Source organism: Hylobates moloch, unplaced genomic scaffold (genome assembly GCF_009828535.3).
Source record: "Hylobates moloch isolate HMO894 unplaced genomic scaffold, HMol_V3 SCAFFOLD_11, whole genome shotgun sequence".
Classification (NCBI taxonomy): domain Eukaryota; kingdom Metazoa; phylum Chordata; class Mammalia; order Primates; family Hylobatidae; genus Hylobates; species Hylobates moloch.
This window is the reverse complement of record NW_026652286.1, coordinates 98,667,434-98,694,467: the sequence shown is the minus strand read 5'-3', so window position 1 is coordinate 98,694,467 and position 27,034 is coordinate 98,667,434. Positions and strand designations below refer to the sequence as shown.

General features: G+C 38.9%; 1 protein-coding gene across 5 annotated transcripts in view; it reads left to right on the top strand.

Annotated features, from left to right (window-relative positions):
* Nucleotides 1-27,034, top strand: part of CDON (cell adhesion associated, oncogene regulated) — a 107,340-nt gene that overhangs the window by 32,681 nt on the left and 47,625 nt on the right. For all 5 annotated transcript variants that reach the window (XM_032167849.2, XM_032167847.2, XM_058446292.1 and 2 more), the window contains 9 exons: nt 7,193-7,329; nt 9,306-9,578; nt 11,115-11,261; nt 12,407-12,550; nt 13,515-13,802; nt 15,383-15,652; nt 20,202-20,555; nt 24,813-25,111; nt 26,754-26,928. In XM_032167849.2, the coding sequence (XP_032023740.1) occupies nt 7,254-7,329; nt 9,306-9,578; nt 11,115-11,261; nt 12,407-12,550; nt 13,515-13,802; nt 15,383-15,652; nt 20,202-20,555; nt 24,813-25,111; nt 26,754-26,928 (2,026 nt within the window). In that variant the 5' untranslated portion in view covers nt 7,193-7,253. The remainder of the gene's footprint in view (nt 1-7,192; nt 7,330-9,305; nt 9,579-11,114; nt 11,262-12,406; nt 12,551-13,514; nt 13,803-15,382; nt 15,653-20,201; nt 20,556-24,812; nt 25,112-26,753; nt 26,929-27,034) is intronic.

Genomic DNA, 27,034 nt, shown 5'->3' with positions numbered 1-27,034 from the left:
CTTGAAAGAAAACTACAAGAAAGTTTGAAATAGGAGGCTAGGAAGAGGAATGATTCAGAAAGACAGCCTTGATCGTCCTTATGAAAGCAAAGGCGTTGCTTCAAAAACAAAGTAATCAAATCTAGAAATTCAGGAAAGACTTTTCCCAAAGGATTATTCTGGCAGCGTGTTGAAAAGGGGTTATAAAAGCAATAAGTTCACAACCTGAACAATAAGTTAAGTAAACGTTAGGAAAGTATTTCCTTTCTTATTCTAAGATGAGGTATACCTTTAGCTTCCCTCTGCCCACAGAAATGCTCTAAGCTTGGCATGGCATATAAAGTAGAGCTTATAGGACAGATTGCCTTCTATGTGGACGTGGGAGAAAGGCTTAAAGAAAGCCCTATAACTTAGGAAACACCAGCTGTTGTTTAGTGACATTTGGACTTTGGGAGCAGTACTTGTGCCACACGAGACTGGGGCGCCTCCAGAGATTTTTACAGCATTGAGCAATAAGTTGTCCTGCTTTGTAGGTGGTTTAATGGTTTTACTACACTTAGCTGCATTTTGTGTGTTTGTGTGTGTGCATGTTCTACAATCTCTTTCTGGAGAGACTGTACTACCAGGCGCTTTCCTGAGAGCAAAGTGACCACTAAGCATCTTCTCAGACAAATCACCCACTCAGAATGTCGGTGAAAAGAATGGAATTATGTTGACCACTAGCTTTATATGAAGATGGGAAGGAGATGGAAGAACTTTCTCGTGGTCATGCTAATTCCATTTGAGACCACTGGGTTCGATGAGCCCACCACTTCTGTTTTTCACATCAGGAATCAAATTCAAATTCTAACCTCTTCACTGATTTTATTACCTCTAGTAGATTAGGGAAATATATATATATGTATATATTTACATATATACATATATATATGTATGTTACACGGACAAGAAAAGCAGTAAGACCAAGGGAGAATATGGGTTTGAAATGAATAGCAATTTACTGTTTTTTTTTGTTTTTGTTTTTTTTTTGAGACGGAGTCTCGCTCTGTCGCCCAGGCTGGAGTGCAGTGGCGCAATCTCGGCTCACTGCAAGCTCCGCCTCCCGGGTTCACGCCATTCTCCTGCCTCAGCCTCTCCGAGTAGCTGGGACTACAGGCGCCCGCCACCACGCCCGGCTAATTTTTTGTATTTTTAGTAGAGACGGGGTTTCACCATGGTCTTGATCTCCTGACCTCGTGATCCGCCCGCCTCGGCCTCCCAAGGTGCTGGGATTACAAGCGTGAGCCACCGCGCCCGGCCTAGCAGTTTACTGTTTTGAATGTCAGCAAATATTCCCTCAGAGTGTCAGCAGTTTTTGCATACAAATTTATTTTAAGAAATACGTGTAATGAGTTAAAACCACACAGTGTAACAATAGTAGCTCCTTATTCTACTATATAATAGATTATGGGTAAAAAGCAGAAATTTTATGTCCACGTTGTTTTTTATCATTGGAAGTTCACGGATTGACAAGGTTGATGAATATGGCCTGCAATGTCCATGCCTTACATTCTTTTTCCAGTTACTTTTATGTAACTTTAGAATATTGTTTTAAAAAATCCCTAATAGAGAGTGAAAGTTGCTTTATGCCTTAGCAGGTATTTTAGTTCATTACTCAAAGTCATGATTTATATCCACGCTTTGCTTACCACAGTGTGAGGATCTAAACCATATGCCGGTGATGGGGAGTTACCTTCATGTGCCGATTTTGGTTGTGAGGGATGGGGTTGGCTATTGGGGGCCTCTTTTTGGAACACGACTTGACAATATGTATTAAGAGTCTTGAAAATGTCTGTACTCCCTGATCCAATAATTCTACTCCTAAAAGTGTCCTAAGGGCATAATTAGAAGAGTTGTGTAAGATTTATGGACAAAATATTCATAGCAGTATTATCTAGAATAGCAAAAAAGTAACATATATACATACATATATAAAAATGTAGCCTAACTATCCAAAAGAGAACGGTTAAGTAGACTAAAATGCAAGACATAATAAATAAATAATAAATTCTTTGCAGCTGTTAAAAGTTTTATTTATGAAGAATTTTAATAAGGGCCAGGGGCAGTGGCTCATGCCTGTAATCCTTGCACTTTGGGAGGCTGAGGCGGCAGATTACTTGAGGCCAGGAATTCGAGACCAACCTGGCCAACATGGCGAAACCCCATCTCTACTAAAAATACAAAAATTAACCAGGCATGGTGGCGCACGCCTATAATCCCAGCTACTCGGGAGGCTGAGGCAGAGATTCGCTTGAACCTGGGAGGTGGAGGCTGCAGGCCACTGCACTCCAGCCTGGGTGACAGCAAGATTCCATCTCAAAAAAAAAAAAGAATTTTAATAAGGAAAAATGATCACTAAAAAATAAATTAAAGCACTTAAAACCCTAACATGTATTATCACAATTATGTAAATACAGTACACCACATACATGAAAAAGATGAGAAGGAAGTGCATCAGAATATTGACATGCTATCTATAGGTGGCGGGATTGTCTTGTTTACTTTCCTTTTTATACGTTTATGTATTTTCTGCACATTCTATGTTGAATGTGTACCTTTTTCGGATATTTGTAGAAATTTAGCAATTCTTGTAAAACTGACATATCAAATATGCAAAGAAAACTTGAATATTTTGTTTAAAATATCACCAGGCATTATGTTGACAACATCGAGTGCTTTAAAAAAATTCAAAATGAAAGAAACTCTGAAGTAAGAAAAAAAAAGGCAGTGTGATTTAAATCAGAATTCTATTCTATCTGACTGATTTAAATCAGAATCCTGTTTTTAATTTTTACATGAGGAGATTTGAATGTTACGTTCACTAGAACAGAGGTTAAGCACCTTTGGCAAGTAATGTGCCCATGTTTTGTGTGGTGTAGAGTGGGATGGCTGTCCTTATCATGGATTTTTTTTCTCTGCTGGTCATTATTTCCAGATTGAAAGAAACGATAAGGAGGATGGGATAACAGCTGTGTAGAGGAAATTAGGGTTATTGTCTCCCTTGCCAAGGTCAATTTCTGTAGGTGAGAAAAATGACTTGTACATTAAGGCCACTGACTTGTGAATAAGAAGATGGCAGAAACCTTGTTTAGTTATGGTAAACTTTGTCAAACAAAATTGTGTTTATTTGCCAGAGCAATGTAGGGGAACTTAAATACACACACACACACACACACACACACACGTATTTGCATGTATATATACACACACATATGAATAAATTGTATATTTGGTTTTCTAATAACCTACTAGTTAAATAGCCATAACACTAATATTAAGGGTTTCTTTTTTGATAAAGATAGTACTTTTGAAAATGACATACCATTGAAAGATTTTCCAGTAGTACTAATGGATATACTGTGATTTATACGTATCTAACCTTTGTGTGGTCAGTAATGTTTATTTGTGAGGTTGGGCCTGGGGTGCTGTTGCTAGCTGTTGACTATTACGTCAAGCTACCCAACTCCATAAAACAGCAGAATCCAACTCCTTGTTGTCATTATCACAGTTCTTTAACAAACTGAGCAAGCTTGCCTTGGATACATGTAAACCAAGCCAACATGTGTTTAGTAAATGCCTTTTCTGGCCTTAGGTTCTTTCCAGCTTCCAAAATCAACTGAGAGCATGTAGAGAGTAACCCAATAGAAAGATAGACTTAAGAAGATTCCTGTGTGATAATATTTAGGTAGCTGTAATGAGCTGTGAAACTTTCAAGGACAACTATAAAGTCACTCAGTAGGTCATGCACTAGGGTTAAAGTTGACTCTGAAATTTGTTTCACTGCTTTTTAATAACTAAATAGCTGAAAGATTTGGCAAAAGGAAGAAACAATCCTCCTTGTCCTCATTCTCTCAGGAAAATGTCTCCTGTTAACAAGTTATTTGAATGTTTGCTTTGCCTTGACTGCTTTCCAGTGGTGTGTCAGTTCTTACCCTTGAACCATGTGAGAATTCAAATAAACCAAAAAAGTTTTCACACAGCTGGACTCTCCTGCCAATGAGTCATTGCCAGTAGTCCCTCTCCCACTTCTTAAAGGAGGTCAGCAAGAAAAAACTGGAAAAGCAGATTCATAACCCGATATCCATGAGCTAGAGAAACTTGAGTTTGCACCTTTTAGATTTTAGAGTACTTGGCATAGAGAAGGTGAGCAGATTCTGAGAGATACTATTTGATTTATTAAAAGCTGTACTTAAGGTGCCTTCCTCTGTATTACTACCTAATTTTATTAATGGTTAGCATTAACCTTTCTTTGTGTAAATGAAAATGCACATAAAATTCTCATTTCTAAAATGTCATTAATGTAGCACTGTCATTAGATTTTGTTGTATTCTATAGTCGTAGGCCCAGTGTCTAGCCCCGGCTAAGCAGGAACATGGGGCAGGATTTGCAGACATAGTAGCCTAGTCTAGCATAGTGCCTGGCATATAGTAGGCACTTACTGTATTTTCTGTTGATTTTTAAAATTATACATATGAATGAATAAGTGAGTGAAGGAATAAACAATATAGCTAGAATACACTAAATTCAGATGAGATGGCAGTTCTCATTAAACACTACTCCTTAAGGTCCTCTGGGAATTGCGTTCTATTGTATTCCTTTCATTTTAAGAAACATTTTTGAAATACCTACTTTCTGCTAGGCACTAAAATTTTGCAAAGCTGAATATGTCATTCTTGCCTTCAAAAAGGTCACAGTTGTGTCACCAGATAAGTTACATAAGAGAGTATTGAGTGCTGTGGTTACACATGTCCCAGGTGTAGAGGTAGCATAGAAGAGAAGGAATTGGCCATATCTGGAGAATGGCATGGACAGTGTTAGTTTTACTAGTTTTATTTATCTTTTATATTGTCCATCTCTCCTACTTGAATATATGGTATACATTTTTTGTCTGTTACTTATTTTTATGTATACATTTTTAATTGCTCAATTCCCACCTCCTAGGATAGTCTTAGCATATGATAAGCATTCAATAAGTATTTGTTGCATGAATGATTTTTGATAGAAATAGCAGACTGACTCCAAAAAGTATGTACTGATTTTGTTTCCACGAGCAATATATGATAATGATTTTTGCTCACATACTTGCCAGTGCTGGGTTTTGTGAAACTTTTATAGTTTTACCAAATGTGCTATACTGTCTCTATAGTAAAATACACACACACACACACACGCACACACACACACACACACACCACAAACAAACTGTCCCTTGACTACCATTTGTCTTCAGCAATTCTCCCTGTTTTTCTGCTGCCTTTGTATAGCAGAACCCAGGAAGGAAGTGTCTGTGCCTGCTGTTTCCTGTCTTCCCATTCTACCCTGAACCACCATCATGCTTTTGTCTTTTCTCCACTGAAACCACTCTTGTCAATATCACCAATGACCTTCAGTAGTCCTTTCTGATAGTCTCGTCTTACTCTGCTTCTCATCGATGTTTGAGACCATTGATCACACTCTTCTAGAAATATTTCTTTTTCTTCTTTTTTCAATTTATTTTTATTTTTATTTTTTATATGGAGTCTGACTCTGTTGCCCAGCCTGGAGTGCAGTGGCACGATCTTGGCTCACTGCAACCTCCACCTCCCAGGTTCGAGCGATTCTACTGCCTCAGCCTCCCGAGTAGCTGGGATTACAGGTGCATGCCACCAGGCTCGGCTAATTTTTGTATTTTTAGTGGAAACGGGGTTTCACCATGTTGGCCAGGCTGGTTTCAAACTCCTGACCTCAAGTGATCTGCCTTCCTCAGCCTCCCAAAGTGCTGGGATTACAAATGTGAGCCACTGTGCCCAGCCTAGAAATATTTCTTATGTTCTCCCTGGACAAATAGATTTCTTTCTATTTCATTAACTACCTCTGCTGCGTGTCCTTGGCTATTTCCCGTCTCTAAAGGTTGGAGTATTCCAAGGCTTTTCTGTTTTATCTGTTCTCCTCTCTTCAGTCCTCTAGACATATTTTCCTCAGAGAGAGCTCATCTAGTGCCAAGGTGTTCATACGTTTAAGATCTACCTTTCCAGCTCTGACTTCATACAGCTCCACACTCACACATGCAACTGTTGACTTGACAGTAGTACTTGGATGTCTAATAGATAGTTCAGACTTACCTTGGCCAAAACAGAACCAGTGATGAACCCTCTCTTCTGTCTCTCCTTCTCTAGTCTTCCCCATTTCGGTAAACTACTTATTTTGTGTCACCAAAACCCAAGAGTTATCCTTCACACGTCTCTGTCCCACACTCTATATCCAAGCCTTTGACATGTCCTGTTGGGTTGACCTTTATAATATATTCTGAATCCAACTACTTTTCTCCACCTCCACGGTTGACTCACTGCTCTAACCACTGTGTCCTCATCTGTCTCCAGGGTGATTACAGTATGTCCTGCTTAGTCTCCCTTTTCCACTTCAGCCAGTGATCTTTTTAAAGCATAAATAAAATTACATCATTCCCCTTCTCTATGTCCTCTAAGGGTTTGCTCTTGCATTTAGAATAAATCCCACAATCTTTACCATGGCCTTCAAAGCTGAATGTGATCTGGTCCAGCCTTCCTCTCTGGCTTCATCCATTACTATCCTTTTCTTGGCTTATTCCACTCTCACAATAGTGCCAAGCCCAATCCCAACACAGGCCTGACCTTGATATTCTTTGTGCTTGACCAATCCATGAGCCAGGAGTCCTCCATCTGAAAAAAGGAACAAAAACCAGTAGTACTTACCTCACAGGGTTGTTGTGAAGATTAAATTCGTGTATTAAAGCACTGAAATGGTGTGTGGCACATAGTAAGCACTACATAAATGTTAGCCATTATTTTGTTGTTTTCCTTATAGTTACTATTTTGGGGGTTGTGGAGGAGCAATACATGTTGGTTGCATTGAGATTTATATGTTTGTGAGATGTGTAAGTAGAAATGCATTACAGGCAGTTGACTGTATTCATTTGGAGTGATTAGTTCTGTGTAGTAAGAGATATCCTAGGACCTTGGAATAATGAGCAAAACTTCTAGCTCTAGTGTCTAGAGATCAGTCTGTGAATTGGGAAGATTTGGATCATCAAGTGCCTAGTATTTGACGTACTCTACACAGAGCTTTCAAAATAGATGGCAGCCGTCATGCTCACACCTCCAGCTGCTCAGACGAAAGATTTCCATGGTTTAGATTTTCTTTCATTTTTCTTTTTTAGTGAACCAAGGCCTGGGTTTTGCCCTGGAAGCCTGTCCTGCCTGCTTCTGTACTCTGGCGCTATGCATCCGGATCATGGACCCTTATGTACACTGCTATATGTTACTCTTATAATTCTGTGCTCTTCTGTGAGTTCAGGTAAGACTAGAAGAATTGGGGAGGGGGTGGTTTGGCCTTTACTCATCTTAATCCTACAAAAAATACATTTTTACTTCAATGCTTTGTGGTAATGGTGGTATCTAAAGATGTTTCTAAGATTGGTTTGACCAACTACATGATTTAAAAACTTGGTAAATTAAGCAATTTAAGGATCTCTTAGTAGTGCTTTGGGCATTAGCAGACCTTCCTGTCCTGGCCCTTGTAATTTATCCCTTTCTTTTTTTAAAAAAAAATACATAGTTTCCAATCATGCTTTTTTAAAATAAGGGGATACGTTACTAATTTCTGAATTTGGAAAGAACAGGAATAAAATGCGGACTATATATACCAAAGAGAAGTTTTAGAATCAGCATGATACTGTGTTCAGTTGGGAATGAGAGAACTTGGTTCAAATCCCAGGTCTGCCACTTTCTCTTACGACCTTGTCTAATTTATTGCCTACCTCTTTGGGTTACTGAAAAGCATAAATGTGTTTGTTGTTAAATGTGTATGTAAGCCCCACGCCTAAGACATGGTTCACGTGCATTTCTTTTTATTTTAGACTTGTGTGAAGATGAATATATAAGTTGATACAAATACAGTGATGTTTATTCATTGAGTACTATTTATTTTTAATATCTGCTAAAATACTGTATAGCTGTATTAAATTTAATAAGGGGAAAATTGGTTTTGTGGTTTTATTTCTGTTTTGCTAAACAACCACCCCAGATTCAGCCAAAAGAGATACTTCTCCTTAACTTCATTTCTGATTAAATATTCTATTGAAGTAGATTCAGCAATTTATTGATTTTTTTTTCTCTTAAGTATTTTATTCCACCAAATTAACAAATATGTCTTCCCCCTTCCCACTTTCGGGTTGGAACAGAAGGATCCTCATGGATACTTTAGTGCAAGAACACCCCCGCCTTCCCGTGTTCCCGGAGTAATAGAAGTCACAGACGAAACAATTGCAAATCCCAAATAAAACTACTAAGCCCTATGTTTAAGAAAGGGTAGCCTTTGTATTTCAGCTGTGGCTTCCTAGCTTTCTATTTCTGTTTTCTTAAAACTTAAACATTGTTTTATACTGAAGGGAAGTAGTAAGGAAGTACCACAGCCCTCATTTGTAGAAAAACTTGCTCTCGTAAATCAAATCCTGTTGGTAAAATAGGGGAGAATTCTTTTTATTTGGAAAGTCATCTTCACTTTTTCAGGTTCTTAACTTCCAATTCTTCCAAGTCACTTTATTAAAAGAGCTGTTTGCCCTTTCTTTCTTCCTTCCTTCCTTCCTTCCTTCCTTCCTTCCTTTCTTTCTTTCTTTCTTTCTTTCTTTCTTTCTTTCTTTCTTTCTTTCTTTCTTTCTTTCTTTTTCTTTTGTGAGACAGGGTCTCCCACTGTCACCCAGGCTGGAGTGCATTGGTGCAGTCATGGCTCACTGCAGCCTCCACCTCCTGGGCTCAAGCAGTCTTCCCACCTCAGCCTCTGGAGTAGTTAGAACTACAGGTGTACACCACTACATTGGCTAATTTTTGTATTTTTTGTAGAGACAGGGTTTTGCCATGTTGCCCACGTTGGTCTGGATCTCCTGAGCTCAAGGATTCACCCGCCTTGGCCTCCCAAAGTGCTGGGATTATAGGTGGGGGCCCCAGGGCCCAGCTGCACTTTGCTATTTCTTATTAATAGGATTGGTATTGTATCTGATTTATATCATCAGCATTCTTTTGTACCCTAATTGTTGTCTTTTGTACCCTAATTGTTAAGTGCTAGGCTAACATGTTGCTCTTTTTTACTTCCAACAAACAGGCTTATAAGAATTTTTGCTAGAACTTTTACAAGCATCAAGAACCATAACATATATAAAATAGGAGATTGCCTTTAGTTATAAAGATACAGATGAAATGTTTTTAATATAATCTTCTTTCTCTTTCCTATTTTCTCCCCTGCTTTCTTTGCAAATGGGGAATATTCCCTTGTAGACTTGGCACCTTATTTTACTTCTGAGCCACTCTCTGCCGTCCAGAAACTTGGTGGACCTGTAGTACTACATTGTTCTGCTAAACCTGTGACCACTCGTATCTCATGGTTGCATAATGGAAAAAAATTGGATGGAAACCTGGAACATATTAAGGTTCATCAGGGGACTTTGACAATTCTTTCTCTCAACTCCTCCCTTTTGGGTTACTACCAGTGCCTTGCCAACAATAGCATCGGTGCCATTGTGAGTGACCCTGCGACAGTATCTGCGGCAGGTAAGTTTAATTTTGTCCCTGTTATGTATGGGTTTTCTTGAAATTACTATTAGTGCTTGCATTTCTGAAGAGGGGAAAGACTATGGGCTTTGGTGTAAGGCACATAGGAGTTTTTATCTCAGCCTTGACTCTTGCTGTGAGTATAACTTGTGGAAGTGCACTTAGACCTCATGTCCTCATCAGTAACAATGACATGGAAATGATTTTTTTAAAGTTACGCGGTTAGGACAGTTTATTTTTTCCTTTATAATCTCTGCAGCTTTGCCAGGGAAAGGACACTTTTCTAATGTGAATTCTGAACAATTTCTTTGTGAGTACTTGGAAGTCCATGATATCATTAACAACAAAAGCTGTTGTCTACTCTAACACTTAGTTGTTTCCTGGAGTCCTTTGTCTTTTTTTCACATCTAATTGTTTTATTTGCCTTGATTACTGAGTGATTTTAATGTATTTAATTGAAACCATGGTTAAAAAGCAGGAAAAAAGTAACTGTGAAGAAAGGAATGTTGAGTATTGAACTTACGGAAAATCTGGAATGCGTGGTTTTTCTTAGTAAGTTGGAGCCATCTGCCTTTCAAACGGTGATGGCTTCCAGTAATGGAAAACGCCTTTGTAAGGGCACCCCTATTTACAGAACAAATCTGGATTCCCCAGGAGTAGCGAGTTTGTCATAACTGAGAAGAGTAAATGTTTTTGTAGAGCTGTGACCCGTGGACAGCTGTAAGACACACACTGGAGGGCTGAATTCCTCGTGGCAGGCTGCTGAGTGCTTTGAGCCCTGGAGATCATAAAGAGTTCCCCCGCAGGCTCCTTCCGTAGTGAACTGAGACTGAGAGGAATTGAGACCAAGTTAGTAGATTCAGATAATCTAAATAATGATATCCTTCCTTATTTTTTTCATGTCCTAGGTTCATTCCAGAAATCATTTTATTGCAATGTAAATAGCTACAAACAGATTGAAGATCCGTAGGGAAAGTGAGTTTTGATGGGGCACTGGATTGAAAAGGATTTATCTTGACCGAATGGGAATAATTATGCTTTATAGTTCTAGATGTCTTAGGAGCAGTTTATATTTATTCGCTAGAAGCACTGACTTATGAAAAAGGGTGCCATGACTTAGGTCTTAGCCCTCAACCATGCACATCTGCCCCAGCTGCTTTCTTTTTTCTCTTCTTTTCTATTTTTTTCTTTTTCTTTTTTTTTCTCTTGAAAAAGAGAACTCCAGCCTCTTTTTCTCTTGAAAAAGAGACTCCAGCCTGGTCTCACTCTGTTACCCAGGCTGGAGTGCAGTGGCACGATCTTGGCTCATTGCAGCCTGAACCTCCTGGGCTCCAGCAATCCTCCCACCTCAGCCTCCTGAGTAGCTTGCCCCAGCTGCTTTCTGAGATGAAAAGATCATGCAACCCTTTGGACTGGGGTCAGCTGCCACAAAAGGCCATGCTGCAGATGTTGTTTCTAATTTTAAAATTTCCTTTGGGAAAAAGAATTCAAATTTGCATTTATTTATTTATTTATCTGTTTCCTTATATATTTCAGTTCTTGGTGATTTTGGTTCATCCACAAAGCATGTTATTACAGCAGAAGAAAAAAGTGCTGGTTTCATTGGCTGCAGGGTACCGGAGAGTAACCCCAAAGCTGAGGTGCGCTATAAAATCCGGGGAAAATGGCTGAAACATTCCACAGGTGAGACCTTTTGTGAAAAGCTGGTGGCACACACAGAACAAATGTTCATTAAATAAGCTGCTTCTAAGCTCTGTGTGCTAGGGATGAACCGTGGATACAAGAAGGCATGAGTGGAGAGGACTAAAACAAATGGTTACAATATACAAAAAATTACGGCCCCATACCCTGAGGCCTCACTCCCTCAGTTCCTTCAGACCCCCATCAGATTTCGCTTCCTTGGAAAAGATAGCCCTCATGGTCCTATCTAAAATAATATACCTGGTGCTCTTTGGCCCCTTTATTTAGTTTTGCTTTTCTTCATAGAATTGATCACACCTGATACTGTGTTATTCATATTTCTGTTAGTTTATTATTGTATGTCTTTTCCTCTGACCTCCGCCCATACCCCTACTGGAATGCCGGCTGCATGCATGCAGGGTTTTTGTCTGCGCTTTTCCTTGCCGTAGCACTTGTGCCTGGCCATTGTTGGCAGAAAGTAGCCCCTTCATATGTATTTGTGGAAAAAAAATGAATGACTAGACGTTGCAGGAACACCACGTGACCAGTGCTATAGGTAGAGGTTTGCCAAAGTCGAAGCATGTTTCTTGTGCTTTGAGATTCACTATCGTTAAAATGCTTCTCCTGGGTTTGGTTTGCTATGCTAGTTCTGTAGACTTTTTTTTCTACTCTGCCTTGACTTTCCCTTTCCTTCATTTAAGAAATTTTCCTTGATTGCTTCTTTGCCGCTAATCTTGTGTCTAAACGTAATACAGGCTGGCTAGTGGCTCACGCCTGTAATCCCAGCCCTTTGAGAAGTTGAGGCCGGAAGATCACTTGAAGCCAGGAGTTCAAGACTAGCCTGGGCAATATAGTGAGACCCCATTTCTACAAAAAATTTAAAAACCGGGTGTGGTGGCATGCACCTGTAGTCCCAGCTACTCGGGAGGCTTAGGTGGGAGGACTGCTTGAGTCCAGGAGTTCCAGGCTGTAGTGAGCCATACTTATACCATTGTACTGCAGCCTGGGTGACAGAGTGAGCCCCCCATCTCTAAAATAAAAGAAAATAAGATGGAATAAAACATAATGATCAACGTTTGTGAGTTTTAGTTGTGCTGTGGTGTCCTTCATAAAGGGAGAGGCCTAACTGCACTCCCTTCCTTCCTCAGAGAATTACTTAATCCTTCCATCAGGAAATCTTCAGATTTTGAATGTATCCTTAGAGGACAAGGGATCATACAAATGTGCAGCTTATAATCCTGTCACACATCAATTAAAAGTTGAACCTATTGGCCGAAAGCTCCTTGTGAGTCGTAAGTATTTGGGAGAATAATGGTAACTGGAAGAGGAAGAGTCCTCATAAAAAGCTGGGGAATGATAGTTCTTTTTTTTTCAAATCCTGTTTGTTTATCATAAAAAGCCTTACCAAAAAAGTAAATACAGGCTGGGCGTGGTGGGTCACCCCTGTGATCTCAGCACTTTGGGAGGCTGAGGCAGGTGGATCACCTGAGGTCAGGAGTTTGAGACCAGCCTGACCAACATGGCGAAACCCTGTCTCTACTAAAAATACAAAAATTAGGTGGGTGTGGCAGCACGCGCCTGTAATCCCAGCTACTTGGGAGGCTGAGGCAGTAGAATTGCTTAAACGTGGGAGGCAGAGGTTGCAGTGAGCTGAGATTGCACCACTGCACTCCAGCCTAGGTGACAGAATGAGACTCGGTCTTAAAAAAAAAAAAAGTAAATACATTAATGCATTATAGAAGAGTACTGTACGTGCTTTAAAAATGTAACTTACAGAAGGGAATTTTAGCCAAGGTGACAGAGTGAATACATGTGGATAATTTTGCCCTTTGTTCAAACAAGAAGAAATAGAGGAGATACAACTTTATAGTAGTGGTCATTAAATTGATGTCTGTGAATTTTGAAAAAAAAAAAAAAAAAGAGATGTGTCTGTCCTCTTTCTTTCAGATGTAATGAAAATCACTGTTGATTTTTAGGTTGTGGCGGTTGAGTTGAGGTAGCACCAATAGTTGGAGTATAGTAGAGGCGTGGCTTCTGAACTTGTTGGGAATTCTGCATTTCCAAACTGCCAATTCAGAAGTAGCCCTAAAGGACCACAAAAATCTTTTAATCCTCAACTAAAAAGGATTTAACTGCCAAATAGGACCTTGTAGTATAAAGAATACATGGGAAAATGGTGATGCCCACAGCTTTGCTAAGCAAGAGATTAGAAGCAAAGACTTACTAATAATCTCTCATCTCCTTTCCTTTTTTCAGGTCCTTCTTCAGATGATTTTCACATTCTTCACCCCACCCATTCACAGGCATTAGCTGTTCTTTCTCATAGCCCCGTGACCTTGGAGTGTGTGGTGAGTGGGGTCCCGGCGCCTCAAGTGTATTGGCTAAAGGACGGGCAGGACATTGCGCCAGGAAGCAAGTGGAGAAGGTTGTATTCTCATCTTGCCACAGATAGCATTGACCCAGCGGACTCCGGAAACTACTCCTGCATGGTGGGAAACAAGTCTGGAGATGTAAAATATGTGACTTACGTGGTTAATGTACTTGGTAAGATGTTAGTCTTTAATTCTTTTCAAATGAAGCCATTTTTCTGGTCTAACGGATATCTGAAGGAAAGATCTATTTGTGAAATTGAAATAGGGAATATCTAGAAATATGTATATCCTAGCCAGAACAAGTTTCATTTTTATAATGACTGCTGAATTAGGCCATTTTTCTGGGTGGCATAAAGCATTACGCATGGAATATTCATGGGAACCTCACCCCCAACCTCGTTGTACGATATAGAGATTATTCTCCCTTCTTCATAACATGGAGGAAAAAACTGGAAATCATGAGAATGGAAGAATCTAGCCTATATGTGTGTATAGTATCCAGTAGTAGTAACTAAGACAGAGTACCGGTGAGAAAATGTCAGGCCAGGCACGGTAACTCACACTTTGGGAGGCTGAGGAGGGAAGAATACTTGAGCCCAGGAGTCCAAAACTATCTTGGGCAATATGGCAGAACCCCATTTCTACCAAAAATACAAAAATTAGCTGGGTGTGGCGGCGCAGCCTTGTAATCCCAGCTACTTGGGAGGTTGAGGTGGGAGGGTGGTTTGAACCCGGGAGGCGGAGGTTGCAGTGAGCTGAGATCATGCCATCACACTCCAGTCTGGGCGACAGAGCCAGACCCTGTCTCAAAAAAGAAAATGTCATCTCAAAAAGAAATCAATCTATTTAATTTAATTTTCTTTTTTTGGATGCTCTTACCAACGCCTGGGTGATAAAATTGAATTATTTCCACCCACATTTCTATGTATACTTTATTTCAAAGCTATTCCTTTGTTTCTAACCAGCTACCTACCTCACTATCATGTGTAGCCGCAGAAAACGTTTTCCTTTATTGAAACAGATTTTCATGAAAAAAATAGGTGGAAAGTGGTTTCATAGTGAATAAAGTTTGCATGTATTTATAATATTTATAACCATGGCCTGCTATAGGTTAGCAACACTGGAATTAACATAAGTGTATGACAAGTGGGCTTTGGAATTCAGTGATTAGGACTGGATTAATATGCATAATTTAGACTTAGGCTACAAATTCTGATAAATGATTTACTTTTGGGTAATAAGTGACTTTAAGGATCCCTAAATGAAGTTTTCTTTTTTTATTTTCACCTATTATACATCTAACCTCAAAGTTGAATTGACCATAAAAATAATTTAACCTCTGAATAAACATTCTTCTGTTTTATAAACATTCTACTGTTGGCTCCTGTTTAGTGTGAAATCCAGAGAAATTGTTACTGTATTTCAAACTAATCACCTGAAATAAATGCTAAGAGAAGCCCAGGATTGGAAACTATTTGTATATATGTGTGTATTCGCGTATGTTGTGGGGAGTTAAGTGGGTGGAGTAATCTATGAAAGGAGACTATATCTTCTTGGTAACATATGGTTTATCCTATTAGTGGAACATTTCTAATTTTTTTCTTGATTACCACAGCAGACAGAAGAATGTGAATAAACAACGCAACTTTGTTTCAACTGGTTATTGGTAGAGAGAAGATTTTTATCACTTGAGTGATAATTTAAGAAGTACATTTTGTGGGCTAGAGTTTAATTTGTGTGTTTTATTTTCAGAACATGCTTCCATTTCTAAAGGACTGCAGGATCAGATAGTGTCTCTGGGTGCCACAGTACACTTTACCTGTGATGTTCGTGGGAACCCAGCCCCCAACTGTACCTGGTTTCACAATGCACAGCCTATTCATCCTTCCCCACGACATCTAACTGCAGGAAACGGACTGAAAATCAGTGGGGTTACCGTGGAAGATGTTGGGATGTATCAGTGTGTAGCAGATAATGGGATTGGATTTATGCACTCTACTGGAAGACTTGAAATTGAAAATGGTAGGCTTTTAGGTCATGCCAGTCGTAAGAACTTTTATTTTACAGATGGGCTTTTGTTGTTGTGGTCAAAAAATGAAATTATTTTTACTAAAAGAAAATAACCCTAGCACCGTACAAGAACGGTGTTCATTTTCCATGTTCCTGGCTCGTGACAGGTAGGCATTTCCATGAAGAAGTAATCTTATTTAATCAAGCTCATTAAAAAAAGTTTTTAAAAAATTTTCAACAGATTCTGTGTACTTTAAAAATCTATATGGTACAATCTCTCTCTTACTCTTATTCCCTAGACAGTCAGTTCCTCTCTTTAGAAATAATTAGTTTTGTCAGTTTCTCGAGCAGCCTGGTATGTAGTGCACATACAAGTGCTTTCACACAACATGAGAGAGTGTGTGTGCATTTTATAACAATATCTGTTTTTGTTTTTTTTTTTACCTAAATAGTGGTAGCATTCTTTATCATAAATTTTTTACTTAACATCTTGGGATATCTTCTCATATGGTACATAAAAAGTATTTTCATTCTTTTTTAAGAAGTTGCTGCTTAGTGGTCCATTGTGTAGTTGTAACAATTTGACTAGTACCTTATTGATGGTTGTTTTTAATCTTTTGCTATTACAAATAGTTCTATAATGAATGCCCTTCTACAAAGACGATTTTGCACCTGTGTGAGTATTTGTAAAAGAAATTCCTAGAAATGAACTTGCAGAATAAAACCATATCTGTGTTAGTAATTTTGGTAGAAATTACTGAATCACTCTCCATGGTCCTTACCAGCGTACACTCCCACCAGCAATACTTAACTCTCCTTGTTTCCTCAAACCCTCACCAACATGGGGCATTGTCAGTTTTTAATGTCTTTGCCAATCTGATAGGTAAAAAAGAGAACCATTTAATCTATATTTCTTTTATTACAGGTAAAGTTGGGCCTCTTTTCATGTTTTTGAGCCCTTTAAATTTGCATTTCTGTGTATTGACTGTTCTTTGTCTTTTGCTCATTGAAAAAATTAGGTTATTGGTCTTTTTTCCTCTTGATTTATAAGAGTTATCTGTTAGGGAAATCAATTGTTTATGATACGAGTTATAAATATTTTAAATTTCAGAGAATCAATATAATATGGACCAAATGTTCTGACATTAGTGTGATTTATTTAGAAGTTAATAAAACAATTTTTAAAAATTGGCATGTATTTGGACACTTAAAATTATACTTCTCAATAGTTGGATCAATAAAAGAAATCATAATGGAAATTTAAAATACTTTGAACTGAATGATAATGAAAATGCTACAGATCAGTTTTGTAAGAGACAGCCAAATGGAATTTAAAAGGAAATTTATAGCCTTCTGTGGCTATAAAAGAAAATTAGTAAGACTAAAAACTACTGAGTGAAGTAAAAGGATAACAGAATAGATTCAAAGAAAGAAAAAAGATCATAAAAATAAGGGCAGAAATCAATTAAATAGAAAACAAAGATAAAATACAGAGGATCAATAAAGATAGAGGTTGGCCCTTCATAAAGTCTAAGAAAACGGACACATCTTTGGGGAAAATGATCCAAAGAAAAGAAAGAAGGTTCAAATAATATTAGGAACAAAAGAGGGCTATAAATACAAGTCTTACAGCAATTAAAGATAATAAGATTAAGCTAAATTTTATGACAAAAAATTGTAATAAAGACAGAAACGGACAAATTCTGAGGAAAAAATGTAACTTAGCAATGCTGACTGAAAAGAAATAAGCTTGAATAGTCCTACACCTATGAAAGAAGTTGAATTAGGAGTTAAAACTCTTCTCACAAAGAAAATAAGGGGCCAGATGATTTTATGGAGGTTCTACCAAACTTTGAAGTGATAGACCATTTCACATATTATACAAACTGTTCCAGAGATGAGGAAAAGATGGAAACTCTCCAGTCTTGATTCCAGAACCACAATAAGATGGTGCAAGAAAGGAAAATCAAAGGCCAATCTCATTTATGAACATAGGTGTAAAAATCCTAAATAATATATTAGCAAGCCAGGACAGTGTAAAAAAGAAAATATGTCATTTCCAAACAGTTATCCCAGGAATCCACTTGAAAATGTAGAGTGTCATTCACCCTATTTACTGAATAAAGGAGAAAAACAATATGATTATCTCACTAGAGATGGAAAAACATTGGACGTAATTAGGTATCCATGTTAGACACTTAGAAAAGTAGAAATAGAGTTGAACTTTCTTAATAAAGAGTGTCTAACAAGGACTTACAGGAAACATTGCATTTAATGGTGAAATATAAGAAGCACTTCCTTTGAAAATCTCTTCTGGCCATCATTATACTAGAGATCCTAACCAGCACAGAAAGACATGAAAAAAAAGGAAAGAACCCAGATCGTTGTTAATTTACAGCCAGATATGATTGTCAACATGGACTATCCCAAATAGTTTGCTGGCCATTATGATGGCTGTTGTATGTCCTATTATGACCTATTATGATAAATAATAACATTTAGCAAGGTGGGTGGATGAAGACCAGTGAACAAAAATCAGTTGCCTTGGCCAGGTGCGGTGGCTCACGCCTGTAATCCTAGCACTTTGGGAGATCGAGGTGGGTGGATTGCCTGAGCTCAGGAGTTTGAGACCAGCCTGGGCAACATGGTGAAACCCCGTCTCTACTAAAATACAAAAAAAAATTAGCCAGGCATGGCCACGTGAACCTGTAGTCCCAGCTACTCAGGAGGCTGAGGCAGGAGAATTTCTACAACCTGGGAGGTGGAGGTTGCAGTGAGCTGAGATCGCACCTCTGCACTGCAGCCTGGGCGACAGAGCGAGACTACATCTCTTTAAAAAAATCAGTTGCCTTTCTGTATACTAGCAACAGACAAAATATAATTTAAAAACCACCTTTTTTATATCACAGCAGTAAAGCACAGCCAGTTATATAGGAAGATGTGTCAGTTCCTCAATATTATGTATTGTATTCAGTATTATTTAGTTATCTGGTCTTTCTAAAAATTTTCTGTGGATTTATGCAATTCTAATTAAAATCCCCTCATAATATTTTAAGGACCTTGACAAACTGATTCTAAAATTTATATGGATAACCCAAGGCCCAAGAATGGCAAAGACACTCTAAAGGAAGGAGAAAAAGAACATGGGAGACTTGCCTTAAACATCTAAAATATCTGTAGTAATTAAGAAAATATTATATTGGTACAGAAATAGATAGACTCTTGGAGCAAGATAGAGACTTTCAAAAAGACATTTGCATGTGAGGGCTTGACTGAGCTGGCATTGCAGATCAGCAGGGAGGAGACCCATTTCGCATTTTGATGTGGGATCGTTGTTACCAACATGGAGGTAAAAGTGAAACTCAGTGTCTTACTCACGTTGTGTAAAAGATACATTCTCAGTGGATTAAAGATCTAAATATGAAAGGTGAGATGAAAAAAGTTTTCAAGAAAACATTGAAGAATGTATGATCTGTGGGTAAAGCTTTTTAATAAGACATTTTAAAAGGCTCATTTTAAAAGATGACCACATTGAAATGAAAACATCTTCCTAATAGATACTGTTAAAAGCTGAAAAGAAAAGCAGTACATTAGGAAGGAGATACTAGTCACATACATACCTAAACAAAAGAACAGAATCTAGTATATACAGAGAACTCCGAATCACTACAGAAAAGATTCATGACCCAATAGAAAAACTGACAAAGGCATTTCACAGAGGAGGAAAATTAATAATGTCACATAATCACATGCAAAGATGTTCAGCCTCATTAGTCCTCAGGAAAATGCATGTTCTGACCAGTGGGATAGCATTTTACACTCAGTAGCTTGGCAAAAATCCAGAAATCTGGTATCAGTTGTGGGTTGGTTTTTTCCAGACATAGGAAGGAGGACTGGAGAAAAAGACAGACATGCTAGAGAAGATGTCATTTACTTTGATCAATATTCCATTGTAAGCTCTCTCAAAAATACCTCCAGAGAATACCAGGACCAAAAGGAAAGATTTGGTGCCACTTTAATTTAGAAACGAAAATGCTGTTCATGCCTATGGGAAAAAAAATACAGGTATCATCAGTATCAACTTTTATTCAGAACAGGTTTTTTTTCTCCCAAGCTTTTTATAATCAGATTCCTGCCTCCCTTCCCACCCTGCCCCACAAAATTGACCATTTTCTTGAAGGAAAATTATCTACTTTTATACTTACTTACACATTTTTCCTGTTAAGGTCTGAGGTTTCAACCTCGTATGTTGTATATTTGCAGTGGTCAAATATGTGTAGTGTACCTTCAGAAAACTCTCCGAAGATTTCTTTATATATATTCCTTTCTTTCCGAAGGACAGGAAATTTACGTAGGAAATGTTTAGGAGCCCATAGCTATGAAACAACTCTACCATTTATTGACAGTTTTACTTGGTGAAAGTTGAGAAAAGAACTAACAAGGAGGTTGCTATCTTGGTTTTAATCATTACTGCCACATTTACATGATAGGATGAAATTGTTTTGCATCATAGATACTACAGTGTTCTTTATTTTTCATATGTGAATTACTTTTTTAATAGACAGTGGATTCAAGCCAGTTATAATTACGGCACCAGTAAGTGCAAAGGTGGCAGACGGAGACTTTGTCACTCTGTCCTGCAACGCCAGTGGGCTGCCGGTTCCGGTCATTCGTTGGTATGACAGCCATGGATTGATAACCAGCCATCCATCTCAAGTCCTGAGATCGAAATCCCGAAAATCACAGTTATCAAGACCTGAAGGCTTGAACCTGGAGCCTGTGTACTTTGTCATGTCCCAAGCTGGTGCAAGCTCTCTCCATATTCAGGCTGTGAGTCAGGAACATGCGGGGAAATACATCTGCGAAGCTACAAATGAACATGGTACCACCCAGGCAGAAGCATCTCTCATGGTTGGTGAGTTGCCATTATTATTTATTTTTAGTTGAATAATTTCCTTTTATAATAGAAGATAAAGTGATTTGAAATATGTTATTTTAATGAATCCGGCAATCTCTCTCTATTTTTTCCTGATGACAGTGAAATGTAGAACTGCATTTCTTGGTATTTCGCTTTACGTGAATCACATGAATTTTGGTCTGTGTTTCTGATGTGTTTGTTAAGATTGTAGTTGCAATATAGAAAGCTCTCATTTGGGAGCAGGCCTAGAATATAACCTGTCTTTGAGATTAATGCTTTTGGTTTTCTAAGCCACCAAAAATGATATTGCAGACATTTTTTATGCCCTTGATAACCCCAGTATGGGGTCTGAAAGACTGGCCTTCACTGAGAATGTGGAGTTGTGGTACTACTAAGTAATACCTGTATGTATATATTCCCTGTGTCTTATCTAAAGTTATTTTCTAATGGGATGTATAATAATAATTCTTCATATTGTACTGATTTTATGTGATGATGACTTAAAAACTATATATGATTTTTGATGTACTGGTATATAGACTATTAATATTCATGGAAATGGACTCAAACTTGACTTAATTCAAATTCAGACCTTCCATCAGTAGGCACTTAGAGCAGCTTTCCCCAACAACTAGTCAGTTGGGTATAGATTGTCACCTTAATTTGTCTTGTGAGAGGCCCAACATCAAAGGCAGTACTGCCTTTAGTCTTGGGTAACTGAGGTCTCTGACCCTGGCCTCTGCTTTAAGGGGCTTAGCTTGGCCCTCTTCTGCCTGGGGCCGTGGTCCCACAGGCCATAGAGCCCATAGGGTCAAGGATCAGTGCTTATGCTGAGCTCAGAGCCCACGTTCCTCCTTCTAGACAGGTCTGGGGCTCCAGCATTTCCTGCTTTAGTGAGTTCACAGTCTGGTCCCCACAGTTCCTCTTCCCTGGCCCATCTGCCACAGTCTGGACCACACGACCAGTGTGTTGGCACCCTTAGCCAGAGCAGTGGCCAACAGGAGGTCCTTGGCAAAGGAGTGATGGTTGAAATAAAAAAGAGTTCATATGTGCACATACGATCTCCCTTCACGTGCAAACAAGGACGCCCTGGCTCTGAATGAAGCTGGAGGCGGAGGAGAAGTGGTGGAGACCAGGGACTTCCCCTTATCCTCTTGTGCATGTTACAGGTGGGGGAGATGTGGAGGCTAAGCACGTGGGCTGTGTCAGAATCCTGGCTCTGCCACTTAGCAGCTTTGTAACCCGAGGGCAAATCACTACACTTCTCTGTTCTGTTTCCTCGTCTGTGTAACAGGTATAGTGAAGGTGCCCCACTCATGGGGTTGATGTGAGAATCCAAGGAGTTAATGCATAGTGCTTAGAATGGTGTCTGGCAATAGAAAGCCTTCCAATGGTACTAAGTATAAAGTTATGATTATTACTGTCTATTATTAAATTATAGTGATCTCCTGTGGCAGTGTTAAGGGAAGGAAGAAATAGTTAGTGATTTTAGAAACCTTAAGAATCCTTAAATGAAGAAAGTAGTTCAGTGTTACATAAATTTGCACCTATAAATGAATATGTGTGTGTGTTTATATTTCTATTCCTCTAGGCAAAAATAAGAGTGGCTCTGCTCAAAATTGTTAGCTGCGTGACAGGTGTAGTTGCAGGAGCTCCTTGGGTAGAACTTAGCTGAAGGGATTATGTGAATGCAAGGTGTAGAGATACATATGTCATAGTTATGGCTGATGGAACTAGATATTTTGTCTAACTTCCTCACCTTAAATATGATAAATCGGAAGCCCTTTGAAGTTATGTGAACTAACTTTCGAAGATCTTTAAGATTCCCATGTGCTCCAGGATTTTATGTCTTGATAAATACTACTTTTATGTATGGTAACCCCATCAGCTATATTCTACCAAAGAGGTCCTACATTGTCTTTTTTAAATGTTCTAGCATAATTATTAAGATCCAACTGAGTTTATTAAAACTGAAAACAATATATAACAACTCACTTCTTTGCATAGGAATCTGAGCCTTGTGAGATTCTAGCATCCTGACAAGTCATTTACTTTGACTACTGTACTGTAAAGGGGAGAGCAAGCTAGGTTAGAGAAAGAGAGAGCTCTCTCCCCAGCCTTTTGTTTTTTCCAGAGACCTTGGGTTTTTGAGGTCCTGGATGTACAAATATTTGTAGAGTGTGTGGTACTCTTTAAAACTATCATGGGAGTTGGCGTGGGTTTCCTAAATGGTTTGGGTTGTGAGTTGCTGGCAGCAGTGGTCACAGTGGGAGCATCTTTGACAGATATGGTTGTACTCCCTCCCTGTTTAATTAGTTTCCACTTAGAGTCATTAAATTTATTTACATTGTCATAGTTGCATCAATCTCTTTTCCAATTCAAAAAACATTCCACCTTAAAAGATGCTAGATGCCTGTTCTACCCATTTCATAGAGTCTGAAGATAAGTTGAGATAATACATGCAAAAACACTGGGGAAGTACTGGTAAGGTCTTTTCAGTTGTATTGAGTGTGTCTCCCAAGTGCCCAGATTATGTCACTGAAACAGAAGAAGAAAGTTAATTGAATCCCCCTTTTAATAAAAATTCTGGAGAGGTCTTATTGCATCTTAAGTCTTACAGAAAGGGAATTTTGATACTCAGACAGCGGAGAAGCTGCAGCGTAACGTTTTTCTCATGCTTCTGTATGAGGCATGTGGCATTTAAACTCTTTCACAGCCAGATCCCACTTCCCAGTGGAAAACTGCCCGGAGGATCCACTAAATTTCTAATGATAAAAAGGTCCTTCTCCACTACCTCAAGCCACAGTTAATTACCTCCACTTGCTGAGTCCGTCTGTCTGCATTAGCAGGCACCGGATCACACCCTGAACATCAGTCCGCAGTCTGACTCACTAGATAAACACTGCTGTTCCAGGAGCAATATTTTGAAGTTGTCTCAGTGAACTTAATTAGTTTTCTTCTACATTATTTCCTTACTAGCTTCTTGTTTTCTGTGATGGAGGATGCTTCTGGGACACCCTTTCTCTCTTTTAAACCAACAGAGACCTAACCTTACACTGTTAGTCCTGTTTTCTGCTGGTTCTCTACTACAGTCCAGCCCTTCTAAAAACACACCCATCTTTTACCAGGAATCTGACTTCATTTTGGAAATAAATGTACGTTGTTTCCTCTGCACTCTTCCTCCACAAAAGGAGTGAAAAATAGAATTTTCCATTGCTAGTATTAATAGCACTTTCGAGAAACCAAGCTGTCACTCCTTAGGTTTTATTGCGCTGGCAATATATTTGTTTTCGTAAATTGTTCTTTTTTTTCACAGCAGTACCATTAACATTCTTCTGGCAGCCTTCACTTAGTCTCTCTGAACCTTAATTTCTTTATCTGTAACATGGGAGTATTACCATCTACCTAAGAATGTTTGGAGAATTAAATGAGATTATGTTTATAAGATAGCTAGTACAATGCTTGGCACATAATATGTGCTCAGTAATTATCTTTGACTGTATGCAACCTATTTATTTTTTCAGTGCAAATTGTTTTTATCTTCCTCTGTATATTCTGTATGCTGTTAGTAGTAAGTGTTAAGGCTGCCTGCTTGTTTCATCTTTTTAAAATTTTTTTGAGTCAGGTGTAGTTGCAGGATCCCCTCGGGTAGTAGTTAGTTGGCCTGTTGCCCAGGCTGGAGTGCAGTGGCACGATCATGGCTCACTGCAGCCTCAACTTTCCCAGGCTCAGGTGATCCTCCCACCTCAGCCTCCCAAGTAGCTGGGACTACAGGTGTGTGCCACCACGCCTGGGTAATTTCGGTGTTTTTTGTAGAGATGGGGTTTCACCATGTTGCCCAGGCTGGTCTCGAACTGTTGGGCTCAAGCTATCCCCCCGCCTCAGCCTCCCAAAGTGCTGGGATTACAGGTTGAGCCACCATGCCTAGCCAACTTGAAATCTTCTGAGGTTAAACTAGCAAATGATTATTACTAAAAAGAATACTCTTAGAGAACAAGGAAAAAATAAGAACATTTAATTGCTACACTATTGCATCATATAATTGGTTTTTCAAGCAATTTATTTGCTCTACCATGAGAAAAGATTGGAACTAGAGGTTAAATGTTTCCATGAATTATAAATGGCAATGTTATCCGTTTTAACTTCCAGGGCTTAAATTGTGCTAACAACAAAAGTGAGGGCAGTCACATCACAAACTGGGTAGAAGACACTGCAATGAGGAGTATCTTCAAGCTCTCTCCTCTCTCCCTGCAGTTCCTTTTGAAACAAACACAAAAGCAGAGACAGTCACACTTCCTGATGCCGCTCAGAATGATGAAAGAAATAAGAGAGATGGTTCAGAAACTGGGTTACTGAGCTCATTGCCGGGGAAGGTCCATCCCAGTGCAGTGGAATCAGCACCAGAGAAAAACGCCAGCGGCATCTCTGTTCCCGACGCCCCCATCATACTGAGCCCCCCACAGACCCACACACCAGACACGTACAACCTGGTGTGGAAGGCAGGCAAGGATGGCGGGCTGCCCATCAATGCTTACTTTGTGAAGTATCGAAAGGTAATGTCTTATCGTTTATCATCTTTCTCTGCTCACACCTGAACATTCTTTGTATCACACATACTGTTGCCTTTTCCATTTGTAGAATGGCAGGAAACAGAATAAGAGTGTTCCAGACTGATGAGTTTGTCAGAGAGATCCCAATCATGCTGGATTTACCAATCCTAGGAAAGCACGGAGAATGAAGTATAATTTCCCCCCAAACTGGAATTCTAGGAACCCAATGATGTCTTTACATGTTTAATCAACCATTTTAACCCTTCAACATAAAGCTCTATAACCACTTTTAAAACACAAATTCTTCCCTCTCTAAGGTAGTAGAATACCATTTATGTAGCAAATAAAGCAGTTTCTTATTAAAAACAACTATTTGAACAGAGTCTCTGGCATAATTTATGCCAATTGTTTGCATTTCAAGGTTGTTTTTTTTGAGACAGGGTTTTGCTCTGTTACTCAGGCTAGAGTGCGGTGGTGTGATCTCGTCTCACTGCAACTGCTGCCTCCTGAGTTCCAGCAATTCTCATGCCTTAGCCTCCCAAGTAGCTGGGATTGCAGGCATGCACTACCACATCTGGCTAATTTTTTTGTATTTTTAGTAGAGATGGGGTTTTGCCAAGTTAGCCAGACTGGTCTTGAACTCCTGACCTCAAGTGATCCACCACCTAATCCTCCCAAAGTGCCGGGATTACAGGCATGAGCCACTGTGCCCAGCTTCAAGTTGCCTTTTTGATTGTATTAAAGTCACACATTGTTTGGTCATTTTTGGTGGTAAACCTTGGGCCTCTCTCAGTTAACTCTTCAAATATTATTTTCCCCATGGGCTTGTATTGGAGCAGAATGGAAAAGCTCCTCTCTGTTTAGTGAGACCAGTAAACGAATGACATGGGAGGGATGCATTCCATATTTAAAATAATTTTCTTTGTTCAAGAAATTTTAGTATACATTGTTGAATGGTAATGTTTTTAATGACTAGGAAAAACAACATGATGATATTTTAATATGATGATATTTTAAAGTTTGTGTACTGTTTCTAACCTAATGAATGATTCTAGATGAAGAAGTTTTGCTAGTAATCTCATCTACCCTAAAACCTCCATGCAATATTGTTTCTTGGTTCCATTAATCAAGAAACAACTGATTAGATCTTTTTATTTCCTGTAACACATATTGAACAGCATCAAGACATGAAGCAAGAATGCTGGAAATATATAATACATAATTATATAATTCATATACATATAACATAATATAATATCATCTTAATTTACCATATATCTACTATGTATATTATATAATTACCAATGATACCTATTATTTTATACTTATTTTATTCTTCGTTAGCCCAGGAAGAAAGAAGATTTTGTTTCCATAACAAGTAAGGGAAACAGAGTCTGGGAGGGCAGTAACTTGCTTGAGGCCACACATTAGTGGTCAGATGCAGAGCCAGGAGTTTTTCTACAGTGAGAATTGCAGCGTTCTTGCAACAGATCTTGTATTTCTTAATATGAAGAAGTTACTTACCATGGTGTATTACTTCTTAAAACTCTTCTAGAATTAAATGAATCCTAGTTTTGATCAAATGTGACTGAAAGATTTCCTATCCTCCATCTCCTGCTTTTCTGGTGTGTTTTCTCTTGGGCAGCTGGACGATGGGGTTGGCATGGTGGGAAGCTGGCACACGGTTCGAGTCCCAGGAAGTGAAAATGAGCTCCATTTAGCTGAGCTGGAGCCATCTAGTCTTTATGAAGTCTTGATGGTAGCAAGAAGTGCAGCAGGTGAAGGCCAACCTGCCATGCTTACCTTCCGAACCAGCAAAGGTAAGTGAAGAAGTGAGGGCTTCCTTTGGAGGAATGAGCTGGCTGCCCTGATGTCAATTTATTAGTAAGAATTCTTTTTTTTGTTTGTTTGTTTGAGATGGAGTCT